Genomic DNA, 23668 nt, shown 5'->3' on the forward strand with positions numbered 1-23668 from the left:
CATGACAATAAATTTGACAAGTTGCTTTGCCTTGGAACAAGATACTCCTGAACTCTTGAAAAGTTGAACAAAGGGGTTAGGAAGTACATAAATTTTGAAGTCAGTCTGCCAACATCTATTTATAAACTTGGTGATGCAATCAAGTAAAGTTTCTTAGAGGAAAACCCGAGGCGGTCACACGATGTATTTCCTTGTTTAAAAAAAATTCCCAACACTAGGAGTACAGTATATAAACAGGTTGACAAAAGATCAAAACCATCAGATCTCAGCACAACCATCAACTCAACAAGTTCCATAGGCAAGCTACCTGGTAAACCGATAACCAGCAATGAACAAACTCCAGCAACTTGCCTCGGTAGCTATGCTTTCAATGATTATACTCAGCACGTTCAGTGACTCAGTATCAGCTGGTAAGTCCTAAAGCTGCTTCTTTATTCATTATTACAAATCAGATTTTACAAATATATTGACTTTTATTACATGCATACCATTGTTTTTTATTCTTCCAGTTACACATGCAGATTGCTGCCTCAATTATTCAAAGCATCGATTGCCACGGAAATTAATCTCTGGTTACTTGGAGCAAAATTCCAATGAAATGTGTGAAATAGATGCAATTATGTAAGTACAACATGATATATTGCATATGATTTTGTAGAACTAAATTTATTAGATTTTTCAATCAATGACACATTGATTTAAATATCTTACAGACTCTATACCATCAGAGGAAGAGCAGTGTGTGTAGATCCTGATCAGCACTGGGTGAAGAGAACACTGTTTTTTTTGAGGTAAGAGAACAGCTTTAAGCATTCAGCAAATGTGTTGACCTGTTACAATGAGAAAGCTGTAGTGATGTTCTGAATGTATAGTGACAACAATTAAGACAAGGGTAGCATCCACTATCAGATTTCCATATGTATATCTTAAAAATGTAATTTTCTTCACCAAATTGCTACAAAATGCATAAATGTCTCAGTGATTTTTAGTATTTAGAGAAAAAAACATTCACACTTTAATTGATTTTTCTTTTTATTACATTTGATTATTTGAAACTTATTGTTCCTCTTTTCTTCCAGCAAAAAACTGAAAACCCTGTCGAATCATTGAGCTGCATCTTGAGAAAAAAAGTTATCTGCATTAGATGGATGTTTCTGACAAAACCTCCTGCATAGTATCTATGCACAGACAAAATGTTTGTTAAAACTGATGTAATTTGCATTACTCACAACTGATGTGAAAATGTTTTATCGTATGTTCTACTGAACATGGTAAAGTAACTTAATTGTGGAGCCTTATTTATTTTCTGCTACATTATGCTAATATCAAGTTAAATGCAATTAATATTGTTATAATTATCTGTATATTTATCTGTTACTTTCTAGTTATATTTATTGGAAAGTGTAAATTAAGGAGGAATATTTCTAAGTTTAAATATAACCTTGTTAATTGACACTTCTGTTTAAATTAAATAAATTAAGTGAATGAATAATAAAGAGAATTATTTCAATTTCTTTTTCTTCTGTAATTTTTTATGCATTATGTTAGCCTCTCTTATAAAAACATTTGATGCAAAGTTGGCACAGTGTACATACCATGTGGCTCAGCACAAATATGACTGCAGCATCAGCAGGCATGAGGAGGAAGCAAATAAAGTACAGGGGATTGATTTGATCAAATGCTGAAGGTTTCCAGATTGAGAATCAGAATCAGGTTTCATATCATTGGCATATGTTATGAAATTTCTTGCTTTGCAACAGCAGTACAGTACAATACGTAATAAAACAACTATTAAAATACTCAAAGAAATATACATTACAAATTAAATTAAATAAGTCGTACAAACAGAGAGAAAAAATAGTGTTCATGGGTTCATTGTCTGATGGCAGAGAGGAAGAAGCTGTTGCTAAAGTGTTGAGTGTGTGTGTTCATTCTCCCTTACCTCCTACTCGATGGTGGCAATAAGGAGAGGGTACTGCATATCCTGGATGATGGGGTCCTTCATGATGGATGCCACCTTTTTGGGGCATCACCTTTTGAAAATGTCTTCAAAGCTAGAGAGGCTTGTGTGCATGATGGAGTTGTCAAGGTTTGAAGCTTTATGTACGGCAGCTTTTACTAAACCTGTGCAGTGGTCCATCCATACCAGAGGGTGAAGCAACCAATTATAATGCTCACCATTTGTAGAAATTTACCAGAGTCTTTGGTAACATACCAAATGTCCTCAAACTCTTTCACCAAATGTGAAATATAGCCACTCTCATGCCTTCTTTGCAATTGCCACAATATGTTGGACTCGGAATAGATCTTCATCCTTTCCACTTCTGATCCCTCGATGAGAACCGGTGTATATTTCCTTGACATCCCCTTCCACATTCTACAATCAATTCCTTGGTCTTCCTGACATTGAGTGCAAGGATGAGTTAATAATTCCAATTCATCCAGGTTAATCTGATGTCATATTCACCAGGATATATTGAAATTTCTTGCTTGCTTACAGTGTAAACAGTATGCATGGACACAATAAATACAATAATAAATATAGTGACAAGCGCAGAAACAATGCAACAGTGCTGACCGTAGTAACACAAAGTGATAGAACAGAAGAGGGAGAACTAAGTATTTATGTTTGTGCCAGCGTCACCAGTAATCTGAAAGAGATGATTGATTCAATAGTCAATTGATTCAGAAATCAGATCTCACGCTCATATGACATAGGTGCAAAAGGAGGCTATTCAGCTCATCAAGTTTACTCTACCATTCCATCATGGCTGATTTATGACCATTCTCAGCCCCATTCTCCTGCCTTCTTCAAATAACCTTTGACACCCTTGAAAATCAAGAACATATAAACCTCTGCTTTAAATACACCTAATGACCTGGTCTCCACAGCCATCTGAAGCAGTGAATTCCACAGATTTACTACCCTCTGGCTAAAGAAATTCCTCCTCATCCCTGTTCTTAAGAGACATCCATCTATTCTGAGGCTGTGCTTGTTTGATTTCTGCCAAAGGAAAGAATTAAACAATGAAAAGGAGCCTTTTCCACTTTTTGTTATATTCTGTAACTCCAAAGCATTCAGTTAATTTAAAGGAAAAGATGAGAGTCAAAAATACGAGTCTAATTTTGTGTTTTACCTCAAGAGATGCACACACATATCACGTGGTGGTGTGATGACATACAGATAATCTGCAATGCATTATGCAAACAAACTTACTCCAACAATATATTTACAATATTACTAAAATATTAAATATATAACACTCCTCCCTGTATATCTATAAACTCTAACTCAATTTAGAATCCATCTCAGCTATGAACACAGCATACTATTTCATACAATAACTATACATATGTCTAAGGTGTAGTAAGTTTTAAATGATCCCATTCAGACCATCCGATGAAAGATTTGATCACTGTGGAGGATTTCTTACTCTTGTGGAATAACACCTTTCTGACAAGGGAGGTCACAATACTTAGTTCATGAGACATGTGGCTGTGAAAACAATCTCAGGTTCCGTGGTGCTTGTAGGAGTTGACTCTGAGACTGATGAAATCGGTTCTGACAGCTCTGGATATCTTTCCTCTCACTCACTTTTCTTATTCTGGTTTGAGAATTTTGATCTTTGGAAGGCACATTTAGTTCACTGGAATGTTCTCTTATTAATCCTTCAATTGCTCCCTTTACAATCTGATCTCAGATGGTTTATTCATCCGATGAATCCTCTGTCTCGTATCTCCAATGACTCCTTTCTTTTTTCTCCTTCCATTCATCCAGCTGAGCTTTAGTCTTTGCATCTACATTTACAGGCAGATTTTTGTCTTCCTTTTGAAGTTCATGCAATAACCTTAATGCACGCAGAGTCGATTCTGGCCTGCTGAATTCCTCCAGCATTTCATGTGTGTTGTTTGGATTCCCAGCATCTTCTGATTTTCACTTATTTGTGACCTTTAAACCTGCATTGGTCTGGTGTATGAGAGCTCCTGCCACAACAGTAACACAACTTGTTTGACCAGGCACACTTATGTTTAGACATTGTAATTTTGCTTTCACTCGCTTTCATTCTTGACTGCAAATCGATTGCACCTCAGTCTGCTGCCTCCATTGATACAGCAATTCCAACTGCTCTTTTAAACATAACACGTGTTCCAGCCATTTTTGAATGATTTGTTGTAAGATTTCACGAACTAAACGATCTCATCATTAAGCCCAACTGACAATGCTCAGACACTTCACTTCAACCATGTAAGCTGAAATGGATTCCCCTTCCTTTTGATTCCACCACGAAACCTAAAACATTCTGCAATCAACAATTGTTTGTGTTCTGCATTACTTTCTGCAATGTCAGCTGATATGATGGGAGAAGTTAAACTTCGAAGCAAACTGTGTGTCTTAAACACAATGCACTCAACAAAACTGGTGCTTCATTTTCAGAGCAAACACGAAGAAATCTGCAGATGCTATAAATTCAAACAACAACACACACAAAATGCTGGTAGAACTCAGCACGCTAGGCAGCATCTATAGGGAGAAGCGCTGTCGACGTTTCGGGTCGAGACCCTTCATCAGGACTAACTGAAAGGAAAGATAGTAAGAGATTTGAAAGTAGTGGGGGGAGGGGGAAATGCGAAATGATCGACATATTTAGTTGTTTGCCTGTTCTCCATCTCCCACTGGTGCTCCCCCCCCCTTTCTTTCTCCGGAGGCCTCCCGTCCCATGATCCTTTCCCTTCTCCAGCTCTGTATCACTTTCGCCAATCACCTTTCCAGCTCTTAGCTTCATCCCACCCCCTCCAGTCTTCTCCTATCATTTCGCATTTTCCCCCTCCCCCCACTACTTTCAAATCTCTTACTATCTTTCCTTTCAGTTAGTCCTGATGAAGGGTCTCCACCCGAAACGTCGACAGCGCTTCTCCCTATAGATGCTGCCTAGCATGCTGAGTTCTACCAGCATTTTGTGTGTGGTACTTCATTTTCATTGGTTATTTCATTTGCTTTGAAATTAGCTCAGTGTACATGAGCCAGTTATCCAGTAGAGCAATCTTTCCAATGTAGTCAGCCATTTCTGCTCTTTTTTATGTTGCTATCACCTGGTATACATTGTATATGAACCTGTGAACTCCACTGCTTTCTACCTTTATTTTAACTTAACTATCTGTGTACATGCTGAGCTGTGCTGTTTTTTTCACTCACCACTCCTCATTGAACACATTTAAAAACTGACTGGAATCATTCATATTGGGTAGAGCAGAAGAGGAAGAATTTTCATTTTGAGCAAGGATATTCGGCCAAGCCAAGAAATGGGAAGAGTGCTCCTTCGCTCAAGATCAAATAGCTGTGTAAAGTTAGTCTTGAACAATTGATCAAACGTAGGTGTGATAAGTATGCCTAAGTAAACAAAACCTGTCTGCAAAACCATTTAAAGGGGAAAACACCCTGAGTGTCAGGTACCTGCTGCAGATTCCCCAGAGGCATAGCCTCTGATTTAGGAAAGTTGATTTTACAACCTGAAAAGACACTAAATGAATTGATGCATTGTATAAGGTGGTGCACTGATATAGCAGGGTTTGATAAGAAAATTAGAATTTCATCTGCATACAAAGTAATTTTATGTACTTTAATCCAATGTCTGGAGCAGATATTTTGGGGTCTCGCCAAATAGCCTCAGCCAATGACTCGATCACTAGTGTGAAAAGTAGTGGCGATAAAGGGCAGCCCTGCTGGCTACCCCTCAGAATACTAAAATTATCCAACCCAATATCATTAGTGAGAATCGCAGCCAGAGGGTCATTATAAAGAACCTTCACCCACTTAATAAAATGATTGCCCTAACCAAATCGTTCTAAAGTGTAAAAAAAAGATGCAGCCATTCTACATGATCAAAGGCCTTTTCTGCATCTAAGGAAACCACCAAGCCGTCCACTGCCTGTTGCTGACATGCCTGAATCGCATTAAGTAATCTTCTGATATTGTTAGATGATCTACAACTAAAATTCTGCAGATTCTAGAAATTCAAAGCAACACACACAAAATGCTGCAGGAACTCAGCAGGCCAGGCAGCATCTGTGGGAAAGAATACTGCTGACGTTTCATGCTGAGACCCGTCATCAGGACTGGAAAATAAGATGAGGATTCAGAGCAAGAAAGTGGGGGGAGGGGAGGAAGACCCACAAGGTGATAGGTGAAAATAAGAGGGGTGATGTAAAAAGCTGGGAGATCGATTAGTGAAAGATACAGGGCTGGAGAAGGGGGAATCTGATAGGAGAGGACAGAAGGCCATTAAAGAAAGGAAAAGAGAATGAGCACCAGAGGGAGGTGATGGGCAGGTAAGGAGATAAGGTGAGAGAGAGAAATGGGAATGGAGAATGGTAAAAGGGGGCATTACTGGAAGTTCCAAAAATTGATGTTAGTGCCATCAGGTTGGAGGCTACCCAAATGGACTATAAGTTGTTGCTCCTCCAACTTGAGTATGGCCTCATCACAACAGTGGAGGAGGCCATAGACTGCCATGTCGGGATGGGAATGGGAAGTGGAATTAAAAAGAGTGGCCATTGGGAGATCCTGCTTTATTTGCCACACAGAGAGTAGGTTCTCAGGGATGTGGTCTCCCAATCAGCGTTGGGTCTCCCCGATATACTGGAGGCTACAGCAGGAGCACCAGATACAGAGGATGACCACAACAGACTCAGAGGTGAAGAGTCGCCTCATGTGGAAGGTCTGCTTGGGGCCCTGAATCGCAGTCACAGAGGAGGTGTAGGGACAGATGTAACCCTTCTTCAACTTGCAAGAATAAGTACTAAGAGGGAGATCTGTGGGAAAGGACAAATGGACAAGGGAGTCATGTAGGAAGCAATCCCTGTGGAAAGCAGGAAGTGGGGCGGGGGAATTACACTGCATATGGCAGAAGTTACGAAGAATCATGTGCTGGACACAGAGACTGGTGAGGTGGTAGGAGAGGACAAGAGGAAAACTATCTCTGGTGGGGAGTGGGAGGACGGGTTGAGGTTGGACATGCGTGAAGTAGAAGTGATGCAGTTGAAGACAGTATTGATGGTGGAGGAAGGGAGCCCCTTTCTTTGAAGAAGGACAGTATCTCCTTAGCTCTGGACCTGATCTTTCATTCACCTGTTCTTTTTTTGTAGCTGCCTATTTTGTTTTGAATTCTCATCCCCATTTTCTCTTTTTTAACCACACTTTAAGGCACAACATTTGGGATTACAACTACTAACCATATCAGCATGTTTTAGCATTTTTGCACTCTATGTATTTATCTATTGCCAATCACTTTCAACCTGTGTTCCCCAGGTTTCTTTCTCAACTTCAAATAATCCTTACTTTACTTCAGATGCCGTGTGGCATTTGATAGGTTAAATTTACAGAAGTGTTCTATAGCAAGTTTAAATGGCCAATTGCAACTCCAGGATATTGCTTCTTTTGTAGACTCCTTTTCATTGGATCAAGTACTTACATACATGTTAACACAGAGAAGTGTTGCCTTCTGTTGTCATGATTTCCTGGACATATTTTACCAAAAACAAATTGTTAAATGTGTATCTCCCCTCACTTAATGCACAGTTCAGTTCAGGTTACGTTTGTCACTTGACCTAGTTAGGATGGATTCCTGTCACAGTATGTTGACAGGCCGACTAGGGGGAATGACATACTAGATCTAGTACTAGGTAACGAACCGGGTCAGGTCACACATCTGTCAGTGGGTGAGCATCTGGGGGACAGTGAACACCACTCCCTGGCCTTTAGCATTATCATGGAAAAGGTTAGATTCAGAGAGGACAGGAAAATTTTTAATTGGGGAAGGACAAATTATGAGGCTACAAGGCTAGAACTTGCAGGTGTGAATTGGGATGATGTTTTTGCAGGGAACTGTACCATGGACATGTGGTTGATGTTTAAGGATATCTTGCAGGATGTTAGGGATAAATTTATCCCGGTGGGGAAGATAAAGAATGGTAGGGTGAAGGAACCATGGGTGACAAGTGAAGTGGAAAATCTAGTCAGGTGGAAGAAGGCAGCATACATGAGGTTTAGGAAGCAAGGATCAGATGGGTCTATTGAGGTATTTAGGGTAGCAAGAAAGGAGCTTAAGAAGGGGCTGAGAAGAGCAAGAAAGGGGCATGAGAAGGCCTCGGTGAGTAGGATAAAGGAAAACCACAAGGCATTCTTCAATTATGTGAAGAACAAAAGGAAGACAGGAGTGAAGGCAGGACCAATTAGAGATAAAAGTGGGAAGATGTGCCTGGAGGCTGAGGAAGTGATCAAGGTCCTCAATGAATACTTCTCTTCAGTATTCACCACTGAGAGGAAACTTGATGATGGTAAGGACAATCTGAGTGAGGCTGATGTTCTGGAGCATGTTGATATTAAGGCAGAGGAGGTGTTGGAGTTGTTAAAATACATTAGGACGGATAAGTCCCCAGGGCCTGACGGAATATTCCCCCGGCTGCTCCACGAGGCGAGGGGGGACATTGCTGGTCCTCTGGCTAGGATCTTTATGTCGTCGTTGTCCATGGGAATGGTACTGGAGGATTGGAGGGAGGCGAATGTAATCCCCTTGGTCAAAAAAGGTAGTAGGAATAGTCCAGGTAATTATAGACCAGTGAGCTTTACATCTGTGGTGGGAAAGCTGTTGGAAAAGATTCTTAGAGATAGGATCTATGGGCATTTAGAGAATCATGGTCTGATCAGGGACAGTCAGCAAGGCTTTGTGAAGGGCAGATCATGTCAAACAAGCCTGATAGCGTTCTTAGAGGAGTTGACCAGGCATATAGATGAGGGTAGTGCAGTGGATGTGATCTAATTGGATCTTAGTAAGGCATTTGACAAGGTTCCGCACGGTAGGCTTATTCAGAAAGTCAGAAGGCATAGGATCCAGGGAAGTTTGGCCAGGTGGATTCAGAATTGGTTTGCCTGCAGAAGGCAGAGGGTCGTGGTGGAAGGAGTACATTCAGATTGGAGGGCTGTGACTAGTGGTGTCCCACAGGGCTCGGTTCTGGGACCTCTACTTTTCGTGATATTTATTAATGACCTGGATGTGGGGATAGAAGGGTGGGTTGGCAAGTTTGCAGACAACACCATGGTTGGTGGTGTTGTAGATAGTGTAGAGGATTGTCGAAGATTACAGAGAGACATTGATAGGATGCAGATGTGGGCTGAGAAGTGGCAGATGGAGTTCAACCCGGAGAAGTGTGAGGTGGTACACTTTGGAAGGGCAAACTCCAAGGCAGAGTATAAAGTAAATGGCAGGATACTTGGTCGTGTGGAGGAGCAGAAGGATCTGGGGGTACATGTCCACAGATCCCTGAAAGTTGCCTCACAGGTAGATAGGGTAGTTAAGAAAGCTTATGGGGTGTTAGCTTTCATAAGTCGAGGGATAGAGTTTAAGAGACGCGATGTAATGGTGCAGCTCTATAAAACTCTGGTTAGGCCACACTTGGAGTACTGTGCAAACACAAGGAAATCTGCAGGTGCTGGAAATTCAAACAACACACACAAAATGCTGAAGGGAAAATTTCCTGACGAAGGGTCTCAGCCCAAAACATCGACAGTGCTTCTCCTTATAGATGCTGCCTGGCCTGCTGTGTTCCGCCAACATTTGGTGTGTGTTCTTGGAGTACCGTGTCCAGTTCTGGTCGCCTCACTATAGGAAGGATGTGGAAGCATTGGAAAGGGTACAGAGGAGATTTACCAGGATGCTGCCTGGTTTAGAGTATGGATTATGATCAGAGATTAAGGGAGCTAGGGCTTTACTCTTTGGAGAGGAGGAGGATGAGAGGAGACATAATAGAGATGTACAAGATATTAAGAGGAATAGACAGAGTGGACAGCCAGCGCCTCTTCCCCAGGGCACCACTGCTCAGTACAAGAGGACATGGCTTTAAGGTAACGGAAGGGAAGTTCAAGGGGGATATTAGAGGAAGGTTTTTCACTCAGAGAGTGGTTGGTGTGCGAAATGCATTGCCTGAGTCAGTGGTGGAGGCAGATACACTAGTGAAGTTTAAGAGAATACTAGACAGGTATATGGAGGAATTTAAGGTGGGGTGTTATATGGGAGGCAGGGTTTGAGGGTCAGCACAACATTGTGGGCCGAAGGGTCTGTGACGTGCTGTACTATTCTATGTTTCTATGTTATGTGTCTATTATTGGAGCCATTCTTCAACACTACAGCAAAATGGGCACACTTACAGAGTCTGGCTTTTAGAACAGACACCAGTATTGAATATTCAAACTTTCAGCTAGTTGGGGTATGCTGCCATTGTAAGTTTGTAATTCTGTAACTTTATCTGACTGTATTCAGTATGTGAATTTGGTGATTATAACAATGAAATCAGTAGTTGCTTGTGTTGAAGAAGTGTAAAACATTGTGTCAGGAGAGTAAGATTTATAAGATCATAAAACCATAAGATGTAGGAGCAGAATTAAACAATTTGGCCCATTGACTTTGCTCTGCCATTTCATCCGGCTGATCCAATTATTCACTCACCTTCATTCTCCTGCCTTTGCCCCGTATCCCTTCACACCCTGACCAATCAAGAATCTACCAACATCTGACTTAAATATACATGAGGACCTGTCCTCCACAGCTGCCTGTGACAAGGAATTCCACAGGTTCACCACTCTGCCTTCAGAAATTCCTCCTCATCTCCATTCTAGAAGAATGCCCTCTATTCTGGGGCTGTGTCCACTTCACTTAGACTCTTCCACCCTTGGAAACATCCTCTCCACATCCACTCCATCAAGGCCTATCACCATTCGACACGTTTCAATGAGGACACCCCTCAATTTTCTGAATTCTAGTGAATACAGGTCAGGAGCCATCAAACATTCTTCATATGAGAAGCCATTTAATCCTGGAACCTTATTCATCAGCCTCCTTTGGATCTTCTCCAGTTTCAGTATATCTTTTCTAAGGTCAGGGGCCCAAACCTGATCACAATACTCCAGGTGAAGCTTTATCCATGTTAGAATCTTTCCTGTAATACCATGGGTTCATAGCTCGTTAAGCAGCCTCACGTGTGGCACTTTGTCAAAGGCCTTCGTAAAATCCAAGTAAACAACATCCACTAACCTGCTAGTGATATCAAAGCAGTTAGACTATAGGACCATAAAATATAGGAGCAGATTCAGGCCATTTGGCCCATCGAGTCTGCTCTGCCATTTCATCATGGCTGATACAGTTTTCCTCTCAGCCCCATTCTCTTGCCTTTTGTTGCATCCCATCATGCCCTGACCTATCAACCTCTTTTTTGAATATATATGACTTGGCCTCCATAACTGCCCATGGCAAAGAATTCTACAGATCTTTTTTAGTTGACTTCTGTTGGTTTTTAAAAGTTTCCAAATCTTCTAACTTTCCACTAATCTTTGCTCAATTATATGCCCTCTCTTTATCTTTGATCCTCATGGACTCTCTTTCTCCTGGAGGTTTGCTATGCAAATAAAGCATTTGGTATTTCCCAGTTACAGCTTCTGTGTGGCTCAGTTTTCATCAGACACAACAGAGGATATTTGGTTTCAATTTAGTGAGAGATCGGAGCCTATGCCATGACAAATGACTTTACAGGGGCATAATGGAAGTTACGTTTTCATAACAGAAATATTTGTTTGAGTGTACAATGCCTTGCACCCATTAACAGAAAATAAATCTAGGTTATATGCTCAATTAAACTTCTCACCTTTCATCCTTAACCCATGACCTCTAGTTGTAGTCACACCCAACCAAAAAGTCCGCTTGTCTATACCCCTGATAATGTTGTATACCTTTATCAAATCTTCTATGTTCCACAGAATAAAGTCCTAATGTATTCAACCTTTCCTTATAACTCAAGGTCATCCAGTCCCAGCAACATCCTTGCAAATGTTCTCTATACTCTTTCAAACTCATTTATACCTTTCCTGTAGGTAGGTGGCCAAAACTGCACACAATACTCCGAATTAGACTTTGTGAACGTATTATACAACTTTAACATAACATTGCATCTCCTGTACTCAGTAATTTGATTTATGAAGGCCAGTGTGCCAAACCCTTTCTTTCTGGCCTTCTCTACCTCTGACGCCACTTTCAATGAATTATGGACCTGTATTCCCAGATCCCTTTGTTCTACCGCACTCTTCCGTGCCCTACCATTCACTGTGTAAGACCACTCTAGTTGACCCAACTAAAGTGCAACACCTCGCACTCGTCTGCATTAAATTCCATCTTGACACTTTTCAGCCCATTTTTCCAGCTGGTCCAGATCCTGCTGCAAGCTCTGATGGTCTTCGTCGCTGTCTATTACACCTCAATCTTGGTGTCAGCCGCAAACTTGCTGATCCAGTTAACCACATTATCATCCAGATCATCGATATGGATGAGAAACAACAATGGACCCAGCACCGAACCCTGTGGCACTCCACCACTCACAACCCTCAAGTCAGAGAGGAAACCATCTACTACCAATCTCTGGATTTTCCCACTAAGCCAATTCTAATCCAACTTACTACCTCATCTTCAACACCGAGCATCTGATACTTCCTGACCAACCTCCATACAGGACTTTATCAAATGCCTTCCTAAGTTCCATGCAGACATCATCCACCCTGCCTTCATCAACTTTCTCAAAAAACTTTGTAAGATTGGTTAGACACAACCTACCAGGCACAAAGCCATGCTGACTATCCCTAATCAGTCCATGTTTATCCAAGTACTCATATATCCGGTCCCTTAGAATACTTTCCAACAACTTACCCCTTACTCATGTCAGGCTCACTGGCCTATAATTTCCTGATCTATTTTTAGACCCTTTCATAAACATGGAACAGCATTTGCTATCCTCCAATCATCCGGCACCATACCTGTCACTAAGGATGATTTAAATATCTCTGCTAGGGCCCCTGCAGTTTCTGCACCTGCCTCCCACAGGATCCAAGGAAACACCTTGTTAAGGCCCCAGGGATTTGGGCCTTAAGAAAGCAGTCTGTATAGGGTCCATGATGTTGATGCAGCTTTAATTCAATGCTATAGACTGTGTGTCCATCTTCTGAGTAAATACAGAGAGAAAAAAATCTGTTTTATATCTCGTGCATCTCTTTTGGCTCGACACATGGACTACTGTTCTGATCTTCCAGAGGGTCAATTTTGTCCCTTGTGTTGTAGATATATCTGTAGAATACCATAGAATTCTCCTTTACCTTGTCTGCTCAGGCACATCATGCCTTCGTTTAGCCCGCCTGTTTTCTTGCTTAAATGTTCTCTTGTATTTCTTATACTCCAAAAGTACTTCATTTGTTCTTACCCTCCTTTTCTTTTGCTTAACCAGGGACTCAATATTACTTATAAACCAAGCTTTCCTAAAGCTGTTAACTTTATTTTTTATTCTGACAGGCACATACAAGTGTTGTACTCTCAAAATTTCACTTTCAAAGGCCTCCCACTTACCAAGTACGCCTTTGCCAGAAAACAGCCTGTCCCATCCACACTTACCAGATCCTTTCTCATACCATCAAAACTAGCCTTTCCCTAATTTAGATATGAACCCGCAGACAAGACCTAGCTTTTTCCGTATTTACTTAGAATTTAATGGCATTGTGATCACCAGATACAAGGTGTTCCCCTACACCAACTTCTGTCACCTGCCCTGTCTCATTCCCTAACAGCAGATCGAGTATCACACACTCTCTCATTGGGATCTCTACGTGCTGATGAAGGAAACGTTCCTGAACACATTTGACAAACTCTAGCCCGTCTAGTCCTTTTACAGTATGGGAGTCCCAGTCAGTATGTGGAAAGTTAAGATCACCTGCTATACCAACCTTATGTTTCTTGCAACAGGCTGTGATCTCTCTACAAATTTGTTCCCCTAAATCCCATGGACTGTTGAGTCATCTGTAATATAGCCCTGGTAACATGGCTAATGGGGCTTTTCTAGTTCTCAGTTCCTTTATACCTTTCTTTTTTCTCAGTTCCACCCATAACACCACACTGGACAAGTACTTTTGATTTGTAGTGAGAGAATGATGGTGTTGAATATCAAGCTCCAATCAATAAACAGCAGCCTGACAAATGTTTTGCTGTTGTCTAGGTGCTCCAAAGAAGAATTGAAAGCCAGTAAGGTTGCCTCCACTGTATGTCTGTTACACTGGCAGGCAAACTGGAGCGGGTCCAGGTACCTGCTTAGGCAGGAGTTAATTCTATCCATGCGCAAGTACTTAATTACAGGAAATGTGAGTATAACTGAGCGATAGTTGTTGAGGTGGCTTACCCTGCTCTCCCTGGGCACGAGTGCGATTGATGCCTGTTTTGCTGCAACTGGGAAGTCTGACTGAAGCTGTGAGAGAGTAAAGGTGTCCATGAACACTCCAGACAATTGGTTGACACAAGTTTTCAACACCCTGCCAGGCACACCATCGAAAACAACAGAAAATCTGCAGACGCTGGAAATCCAAACAACACACACAAAATGCTGCAAGAACTCAGCAGGCCAGGCAGCATCTTTGCAAAAGAGTACAATCGACATTTCAGGCTGAGGCCCTTCAGCGGGACTGGGGTAAAAAAGATGAGGGGTCGAGTTAAAAGGTGGAGGGAGGGGTGGGAGAAACACTAGGTGATAGGTGAAACCGGGAAAAGGAGGGATAAAGTGAAGAGCTGGGACTTTAATTGGTAAAAGAGATACAAGGCTGAAGAAGGGGGACTCTGATAGGTAGGACAGAAAGCCATGGAAGAAAGAATAGTGAGGAGGAGCACCAGAGGCAGGCGACGGGCAGGCAAGGAGACAAAGTGAGAGGGGCAATAGGGAATGGTGAAGGAGTGGGGTGGGAGCCATTACTGGATGTTTGAGAAATTGATCTTCATACCATCAGGTTGGAGGCTACCCAAATGAATATAAGATGACATTCCTCCAACCTGAGCGTGGTCTCATCATGACAGTGGAAGAGCCATGGATCGACATATTGGAATGGTAATGGGAAGTGGAATTTAAATGGGTGGCCACTGGGAGATCCCACTTTTTCTAGTGGATGGAGCATAGGAGCTTGGTGAAGTAGTCTACCAATCTAAGTCAGTTCTCACCGATATACAGGAGGACCTACCAGATGCACCAAACACATTATATGACCCCAATAGACTCACAGATGAAGTGTCGCCTCACTTGGAAGGACCTTCTGGAGCCCTGAAAGGTAGTGAGGGAGGAGGTGTAGGTGCAGGTGCAGGTGTAGCCCTTGTTCCATTTGCAAGGATAAGGGCCAGAAGGGAGATCAATGGGGAGGGACAAATAGACAACAGAGTCACAGAAGGAGCGATCCCTGTGGAAAGCAGAAAGTGGAGCAGGAGGGAAAGATGTGCTTGTGAAGGGATCCCATTGGAGATGGCGGAAGTTCCTGAGAATTATGTGCTGGATGCGGAGGCCGTTGGGGTGTAGATGAGGACAAGAGGAACCCTATCCCTGGTAGGGTCGCAGGAGGTTGGGGTGAGAGCAGACGTGCATGAAATGAAAGAAGTGGGAAGGAAGCATTGATCGTGGTGGAAGGGAAGACCCTTTCTGTGAAGAAAGAGGACATCTTCTTCATTCAGGAATGAAAAGCCTCATCCTGAGAGCAGATGCGGTGGAGTCAGAGGAATTGAGAGAAGGGGATGGTGTTTTTGCAAGTAACAGGGTGGGTGGAGGTATAGTCCAGGTAGCTGTGAGAGTCCATGGGTTCGTAATAGATATCAATAGATAAGTTGCCTCCAGAGATAGAGAGATCAAGGAAAGGGAGGGAGGTGTCAGAAATGGACTAGGTAAATTTGAGGACATGTTTGAGATTGGTGGCAAAGTGGATGAAGTTGAAGAGTTCCACATGGGTGCAGGAAGCAGCACCAATGAGTCATCAATGTAACATAAGGGATATGCGGGACAGCTACCAGTATAGGCTTGGCACATAGACTGTTCCACATAGCCAACAAACAGGCTGGCATAACTGCAACCCATGCGAGTGCCCATGGCTACACCTTTTGTCTGAAGGAATTGGGGACCCAAAGGAAAAATTATTAAGAGTGAAGGTGATTTCTGCTAGGTGGAGGAGAGCGGTGGTGGAGTGGAACTGGTTGGGTCTGGTGTCCAGAAAGAAACAGAGAGCTTTAAGGTCTTCTTGGTAGGGAATGGAGGTGTATAGGGACTGGACATCCATGGTGAAAATAAGATGCTCTGGGCCAGGGAACTTGAAATCATTTAAAAGATCTAGAGTGTGTGAAGTGTCATGGATGTAGGTAGGAAGGGTCTGAACTAGGGGCAATAAAACAGAGTTGAGGTATGTCGATATGAGCTCAGTGCGGCAGGAACTAGCTGAAACAATGGACCTGCCTGGACAAGGGGGTTTGTGGATCTTAGGTAGGGATAGAAATGGGAGGTGCAGGTGTATGGGAACTATGAAGTTGGTGGCAGTGGATGGGAGATCCCAGAGCTAACAAAATCAGTGTTGGTGGGGAAGACAATAACCTGGTGCTCCTTAGCAGGGTCCTGTTCGAGGGTAAGTTAGGGGAGGTGTCTGAGAGTTGTTGCTCAGCAAGAGGTCAGTACACCAGACTACTACAGAACCCCTTCCCTTATCCTTCATGGGTTTGATGGTGAAGTTAGGATTGGTGCAGATAGATTGGAGAGCAGAGCATTCGGAAGAAGTGAGGTTGGAATTGGAAAGAAAGTGTGTTGAAGTCAAGATGCTTGATGTCCTGTTGGTAGTTGGCAATGAATAGGTCCAGAGTAGGCACAAGACCAGGGTGGAGTGTCCAGGAAGAGGAGGACGGTTGAAGATGGGAGAAGTGGTCATCGGTGCGGGGTGGCAAGTCCTTGGCAAAGAAATTGGTTCGGAGATGGAGGTGGAGGAAGAAGAGCTCGGCATCATGGCGGGCTCAGAACTCACTGTTGTGTAGGCACATGGAGACAAAGGTGAAGCTGTTACCGAGGACAGAATGTTCTACCTCAGAGAGGGGAAGGTTGGAGGGGATGGTGTAAACCCAGCATAGGTGAGAGCTGGGACCAGAGGGGGAAAGGGGGTTGGTAGTGTCTGAGAGGAATGGAGGTATGAGTTGTTCTGGAGAGGTGGGGTAAGAGAAATATGGAGTCTCTGAGGGCCCAAGAGCTGGTGGTGGGCCCTGAGAGAGGCGGGGTTGCAGAATGTTGGTGGGGGAAGGGGAGATGAGGGTTCCAGTGGAGCGCGTGAAGACCTGGCCTAGAGGTCAAGGCTGGACTCAGAGTTGGAGGTTGCACAACTGGCTCTTTGGAAGTGTCTGAGGTTGTTGGTACACCATCAGAGCAAGGATTCATCCTCATAAAGGAAATTCTGAGACAGAGATTACAGGGTTGCCAGATGCTGTGGGGATTAGCATAGATGTGTTGTTACTCTCCCTTTCAAAGTGTGCATAAAGGTGCTGAGCTCACTGGGGAGTGAAGCAACACCGCCAATTATGCTGTTAGTTTTCACCTTAGAGGAAGTAGTGGCTTGGAAATATTCCACAGCTCTCATACATCCAAATGAGTCTCTAATTTTCATGTAATTCCCTTTTTGGTCTCATGATGTCCTGGACTTCTTTTAGAGTTCTCGATCACCGGTCTTGAACATCACAGATCTAGACCTCAGCAAACAAAGGAACTCCTGGTTTATCCCAGGCTTCTGTTTTGGGAAAGACTCAGTATGTTTTCAAAGATACACAAGTGTTGATGAAGACTGTGACAGCTGGAACATATTCATTCAGAACCGAGCGCTAATCTATGAATATGGTCCAATCCACTGATTCAAAGCAGTCCCAAAAGCACTTGGCAACTTCACTTCCCTTGACATGCCTTGACTGTTAGCTATTTTCTCCATGAGCCAGAGAATCAGGGTATTTGTTTTTCATCAAGGTATCATGTTATAAGCTGATCAAATATTATACAGGTGGAGATTTACAGCATGAAGCATGCTTGTTTTCTGAAAAGAATTTAAAGAATTCAATTGAAGTAGTCAAACACAGAAATAGAGATTTAAACTAGCATTTTCCTTTCCAGAGCTAATACACACCAAATCACATAGCAGTATCTACCTTGCACTCAATGTCAGTAAGACCAAAAAGCTGAATGTGGACTTCAGGAATGGTAAGACGAGGGAACACAAACCAATCCTCATAGAGGGTTCCAAAGTGGAAAGACTGAGCAATTTCAAATTGCTGGGTATCAATATCTCTGAGGACCTAACCTGGACACAACATACTGATGCAGCTATAAAGAAAGCAAAACAGTGGCTATATTTCATTAGAAGTTTGACGAGATTTGGTTTGTCAACTAAAACACTCAAAAACTTCTACAATTACACTCATCACCATCTGGTGTGGGCAGGGGACTACTGCACAAGATCGAAATAAGTTGCAGAAACTTGTAAAATTATTCTGCTCTATCACGGGTACCAGTTTCCATGGTATCCAAGGCATCTTCAAGGACCGGTGCCTTAGGAAAGCGACGTCCATCATCAAGGATCCCCACCACCCAGGACAAGCCGCCTTCACTCGGTTACCATCGGGACGGACGGTACAGATGCCTGATGGCACACACTCAGTGATTCAGGAACAGCTTCTTCCGCTCTGCCATCCCATTTCTAATGAACATTACCTTGCTACTTTTTAATTTATATTATTTTGCTCCACCTATATTAACATAACTATTTAATGGATAAATATACTTAGAATAACTCAGTTTTTTATCATTTATTTCATTATATTGCTGCTGTAAGGTTAACACACTTCACAACATATGCCGGTGATATTAAATCTGATTCTGATTCCAGGTTACCCAAGATGTTTCAGAGATCCACACTGCGAAACTAATTAAGGAAAAGAATCTACTACCTATTGATCTCTACATTAAAATAACAGGCAGACGAGCATGACACAAAATATTTAGATTTAATCATCCACGATTGACAGCAGTCATTTCTAGGTAGAACTAATTTTTACAATGTAAAGGATTTAAAGTCTTAAAAATGATTTTAATTTCACTGAAGCTATTTATGATTTCCACTGCGATTAATTACAGGGCATTGGCATTGCTTTTAATTATTTCTTGATCAATTTTCCAATTCCTTCATCCTGCCTCTTTCTGAAAGCACTGAATAATGTTGAGGTTGTCTTTTAGGTGCCCTGGTCCTTCAGCATGTGGCTATTTCACTGGCAAGATGAAGAGTTAGTGCACACTGTTTATTTAATAAATGAAGTTACTGCAGCATTCATCTTCTCTACATGGTGAAAGCATATGCATTCCAACAGCAGTCTGCAGCTAATGGTGCTCATCTGTTTTTTTTTAACTGGCTCAGTGATATCACAGATAAATTTAAAAACACACTCTCAGATGCTGAACATATAAAATAAAAGCAGAAAAAAAGCCAAAAAGCAGGTCAGGTAGCAGCTGTGGGAAGCGAAACTCAATTAACATTAAACATTTACAGTGTGTCTCTTTCTACAGAAGTTGCCCAGTTTTCTGAGTATAACTAGCATCTTTTGATTTTATTTCATTAATGTGAAACCTATCTTAGTAATATCAAAGAATAGCATAATAAAGAAATATCTTTGTCAAACTTACAATAAAACAACATATTTGTTTTCACTTTTTCCTCAAATCACTGGAATGTATACGTCTGTCTTGAAACCCACCATTGAATATGCAAACACCTTTTTACAAGGTGGTGCATTCTAATTTATAATCATTTATTTATTGACATACAACACAGAATAGGCCCATCCAGCCCTTCAGTAATTTTGCCAGTCACTTTGAATCATTCACACCTATTCATTAACCCTTCAGACACTGAAATGACTGACTTTATTTCACTATTTAATCCTTTCTTGATTATGAAGGGCCTCTGTTATATTTCATACTTTCATATGGCACAGAAGGTCATTGGGCCTATTAAGTCTATATCATCTCTCAGTGCACTCACATTCATTTTGGTGTAATTTCCCTGTATTCTGTTCTCTCTCACATGCTTATTAGCTCCACCCTGAATCTTCCGTCACCATTTACACCAGAAGCAATATACAGCATTCAACAAATTTACTAGGGTGTCATTGCAATTTAGAAAGAATTCAGAGCACCTGCAGAAAAACACATTTGGGTATTTCGATTACATTAGATTCAACTTCATTGTCAGTGTGCCGAGTACAGATACAAAGTCGAATGAAATGCTGTTAGCATCTAACTGGAAATGCAAAGAATAGTGTTATTTACAAAATAACTGTGACTAAAAAGTAAGTGCTACAGAACACAAATATAAAAGTACTGAGACAGTACAATATGGGTGCAATACTGCTTAGTGCTATGACGTGAGGTTCAGCAGGGTCACAGCCTCAGGGAAGAAGCTCTTCCTGTGCCTGGTGTTGGAGCGGAGTCTCCTGTAGCACCTACCGGATGGGAGGAGAGTATACGCAGAATGCTGAAACTCCACACAGATTGCTTAAGGCCATCTTCAGTCAAGGGAGATCAACACCAGCCTCTCCATTTAATTCACATCATTGTAATTTCACAGTCCTGGAATCATTCCAGCAATCCCGTATGCCACACCTGGGCTGAACTCATCCTTTCAGGACCTTCCTCCCAGCAGACTTACAGAGGTCCAAAGAGAAAAATCAGATATCTGGAAAACTTGAATCATTTTCTTTTCCACTTTCTCTTTTAAACTGTAATGGCATTGGGTTTGCTATCTGTGAATTTCCAAACTCTGTTGAAGATGTTAATCCCTATCCAATATGGATAACTATATTCACACTCACTAAAGGGAGGTTATACTGTAACCATCTACTCTTCAAAGGCCAGATCACATCCCTGTTTATCCTCCATGGTGAACTTAGCTGCCAATACCCACTATTTGAGTGGTGGGTCACCCAACCCTACCAAGGAGCAGATACAACCGGTCAACGAAGTAGCTTCAACACAGTTCATTTATTTTTACTGATATGTATTTAAGTAACCATCTAACCATATAACAACTACAGCATGGAAACATGCCATCTCGGCCCTTCTAGTCCATGCTTACTCTCACCAGGCCCCACTGACTCGCACTCAGCCCATAACCCTCCATTCCCTTCCTGTCCAAATCTTACTTTAAATGACAAAACCGAACCTGCCTCTACCAACTCTACTGGAAGCTGGTTCTACACAGCTACCACTGATAAGATTCTGAAAACACATTTAAAATTCACAAAGAATTTCTATCTTATGAAAGATTTCCAAATTACAAACAACTTCTAAAACACTAAGGATTTCCAAAACACAGGCACAATTCCTGTAAAATAAAATCATATACCAATGTGTGCAGATGATCATGTCATCCATCAGAGAAACTGAATGCAGAGGAATGGATTCTAGTCGGCCCGACTTTCTGTCAGTGTTCTCATCGTTCCTTGACCATTCCTAACAAGCCTGACTGCTCCCTAACATTGACACTGTCTTTGGTACTTGTTGACTTCACCTGTATCTGATGCTATTTTTCAGTTACCTTTGTCAGGATGCTGAATACACTGGTTAGTTAAGCCGAAGTAGACCCCATTTTTTGTTCTTGATTAAATAATGGGCCAACAAAGACCCTAGTGTTTACCCGACCAACCCCCACACCTCATCGGGCATGGATAGTGAATATCCATCACAAAACAGAAGGAAGTTATGTAATAGAGCAAACTGCTACATGATTCGATTTATTTGCCAATTTCTGATTAACTAGCTTTTCAAATTATTGATTCGTTCTACACAATAATTTAGAGAAGCTACCTGTACCTAAGTCCAAATGTTCTCCTTTAAAATTCATCAGTTTTGTGAAGTACTGTCTCATTTTGGACTACAGCAACAGCTAGTTTTGAAAGGTCATTTTCCTTAGATTTTCAATATATTGTAATAATACTTTAGAATCCAAGTGGAAATAACAGAAGAAATGAACTATATATCAATTAAGAATCAATTGTGCTCTGTGTATTGCAGGGATCTATGTGCCTGTTGTAAGTAAATTTTTCCATTATACATTCTTGCCGTACTTGTGCACATGACAATAAATTTGACAATTTGTTTTGACTTGGAACAAGATACTCCTGAACTCTTGGACAGTTAAACAAAGGGGTTAGTAAGTACATAAATTTTGAAGTCAGTCTGCCAAAGTCTATTTATAAACTTGGTGACGTAATCAGGTAAAGTGTCATAGAGGAAAACCCAAGGAGGTCACATAATATATTTCCTTGTTTAAAAAAAATTTCCCAACTCTAGGAGTACAGTATATAAACAGGTTGACAAAAGATCAAAACCATCAGATCTCAGCACAACCATCAACTCAACAAGTTCCATAGGCAAGCTACCTGGTAAACCGATAACCAGCAATGAACAAACTCCAGCAACTTGCCTCGGTAGCTATGCTTTCAATGATTATACTCAGCACGTTCAGTGACTCAGTATCAGCTGGTAAGTCCTAAAGCTGCTTCTTTATTCATTATTACAAATCAGATTTTACAAATATATTGACTTTTATTACATGCATACCATTGTTTTTTATTCTTCCAGTTACACATGCAGATTGCTGCCTCAATTATTCAAAGCATCGATTACCACGGAAATTAATCTCTGGTTACTTGGAGCAAAATTCCAATGAAATGTGTGAAATAGATGCAATTATGTAAGTACAACATGATATATTGCATATGATTTTGTAGAACTAAATTTATTAGATTTTTCAATCAATGACACATTGATTTAAATATCTTACAGACTCTATACCATCAGAGGAAGAGCAGTGTGTGTAGATCCTGATCAGCCCTGGGTGAAGAGAATACTGTTTTTTTTGAGGTAAGAGAACAGCTTTAAGCATTCAGCAAATGTGTTGACCTGTTACAATGAGAAAGCTGTAGTGATGTTCTGAATGTATAGTGACAACAATTAAGACAAGGGTAGCATCCACTATCAGATTTCCATATGTATATCTTAAAAATGTAATTGTCTTCACCAAATTGCTACAAAATGCATAAATGTCTGAGTGATTTTTAGTATTTAGAGAAAAATTATTCACACTTTTATTGATTTTTCTTTTTATTACATTTGATTATTTGAAACTTATTGTTCCTCTTTTCTTCCAGCAAAAAACTGAAAACCCTGTCGAATCATTGAGCTGCATCTTGAGAAAAAAAGTTATCTGCATTAGATGGATGTTTCTGACAAAACCTCCTGCATAGTATCTATGCACAGACAAAATGTTTGTTAAAACTGATGTAATTTGCATTACTCACAACTGATGTGAAAATGTTTTATCGTATGTTCTACTGAACATGGTAAAGTAACTTAATTGTGGAGCCTTATTTATTTTCTGCTACATTATGCTAATATCAAGTTAAATGCAATTAATATTGTTATAATTATCTGTATATTTATCTGTTACTTTCTAGTTATATTTATTGGAAAGTGTAAATTAAGGAGGAATATTTCTAAGTTTAAATATAACCTTGTTAATTGACACTTCTGTTTTAATTAAATAAATTAAGTGAATGAATAATAAAGAGAATTATTTCAATTTCTTTTTCTTCTGTAATTTTTTATGCATTATGTTAGCCTCTCTTATAAAAACATTTGATGCAAAGTTGGCACAAGTGTACATACCATGTGGCTCAGCACAAATATGACTGCAGCATCATCAGGCATGAGGAGG

General features: G+C 41.1%; 2 protein-coding genes across 2 annotated transcripts; both read left to right on the top strand.

The window, feature by feature from the left end:
- The first annotated feature begins 272 nt into the window (after positions 1-272).
- On the top strand, positions 273-1281 carry LOC140723831 (C-C motif chemokine 20-like). The gene is made up of 4 exons (XM_073038388.1): positions 273-410; positions 510-621; positions 714-791; positions 1080-1281. Exons 1-4 carry the CDS (start codon positions 329-331, stop codon positions 1108-1110), a joined length of 303 nt encoding a protein of 100 aa, XP_072894489.1. The 5' UTR covers positions 273-328; the 3' UTR covers positions 1111-1281.
- Positions 1282-22297: 21016 nt separating this feature from the next.
- Positions 22298-23304, top strand: LOC140723835 (C-C motif chemokine 20-like). The gene is made up of 4 exons (XM_073038399.1): positions 22298-22434; positions 22534-22645; positions 22738-22815; positions 23103-23304. Exons 1-4 carry the CDS (start codon positions 22353-22355, stop codon positions 23131-23133), a joined length of 303 nt encoding a protein of 100 aa, XP_072894500.1. The 5' UTR covers positions 22298-22352; the 3' UTR covers positions 23134-23304.
- Positions 23305-23668: the final 364 nt, after the last annotated feature.

This window comes from Hemitrygon akajei, chromosome 3 (genome assembly GCF_048418815.1).
Source record: "Hemitrygon akajei chromosome 3, sHemAka1.3, whole genome shotgun sequence".
In the NCBI taxonomy this organism is placed as follows: domain Eukaryota; kingdom Metazoa; phylum Chordata; class Chondrichthyes; order Myliobatiformes; family Dasyatidae; genus Hemitrygon; species Hemitrygon akajei.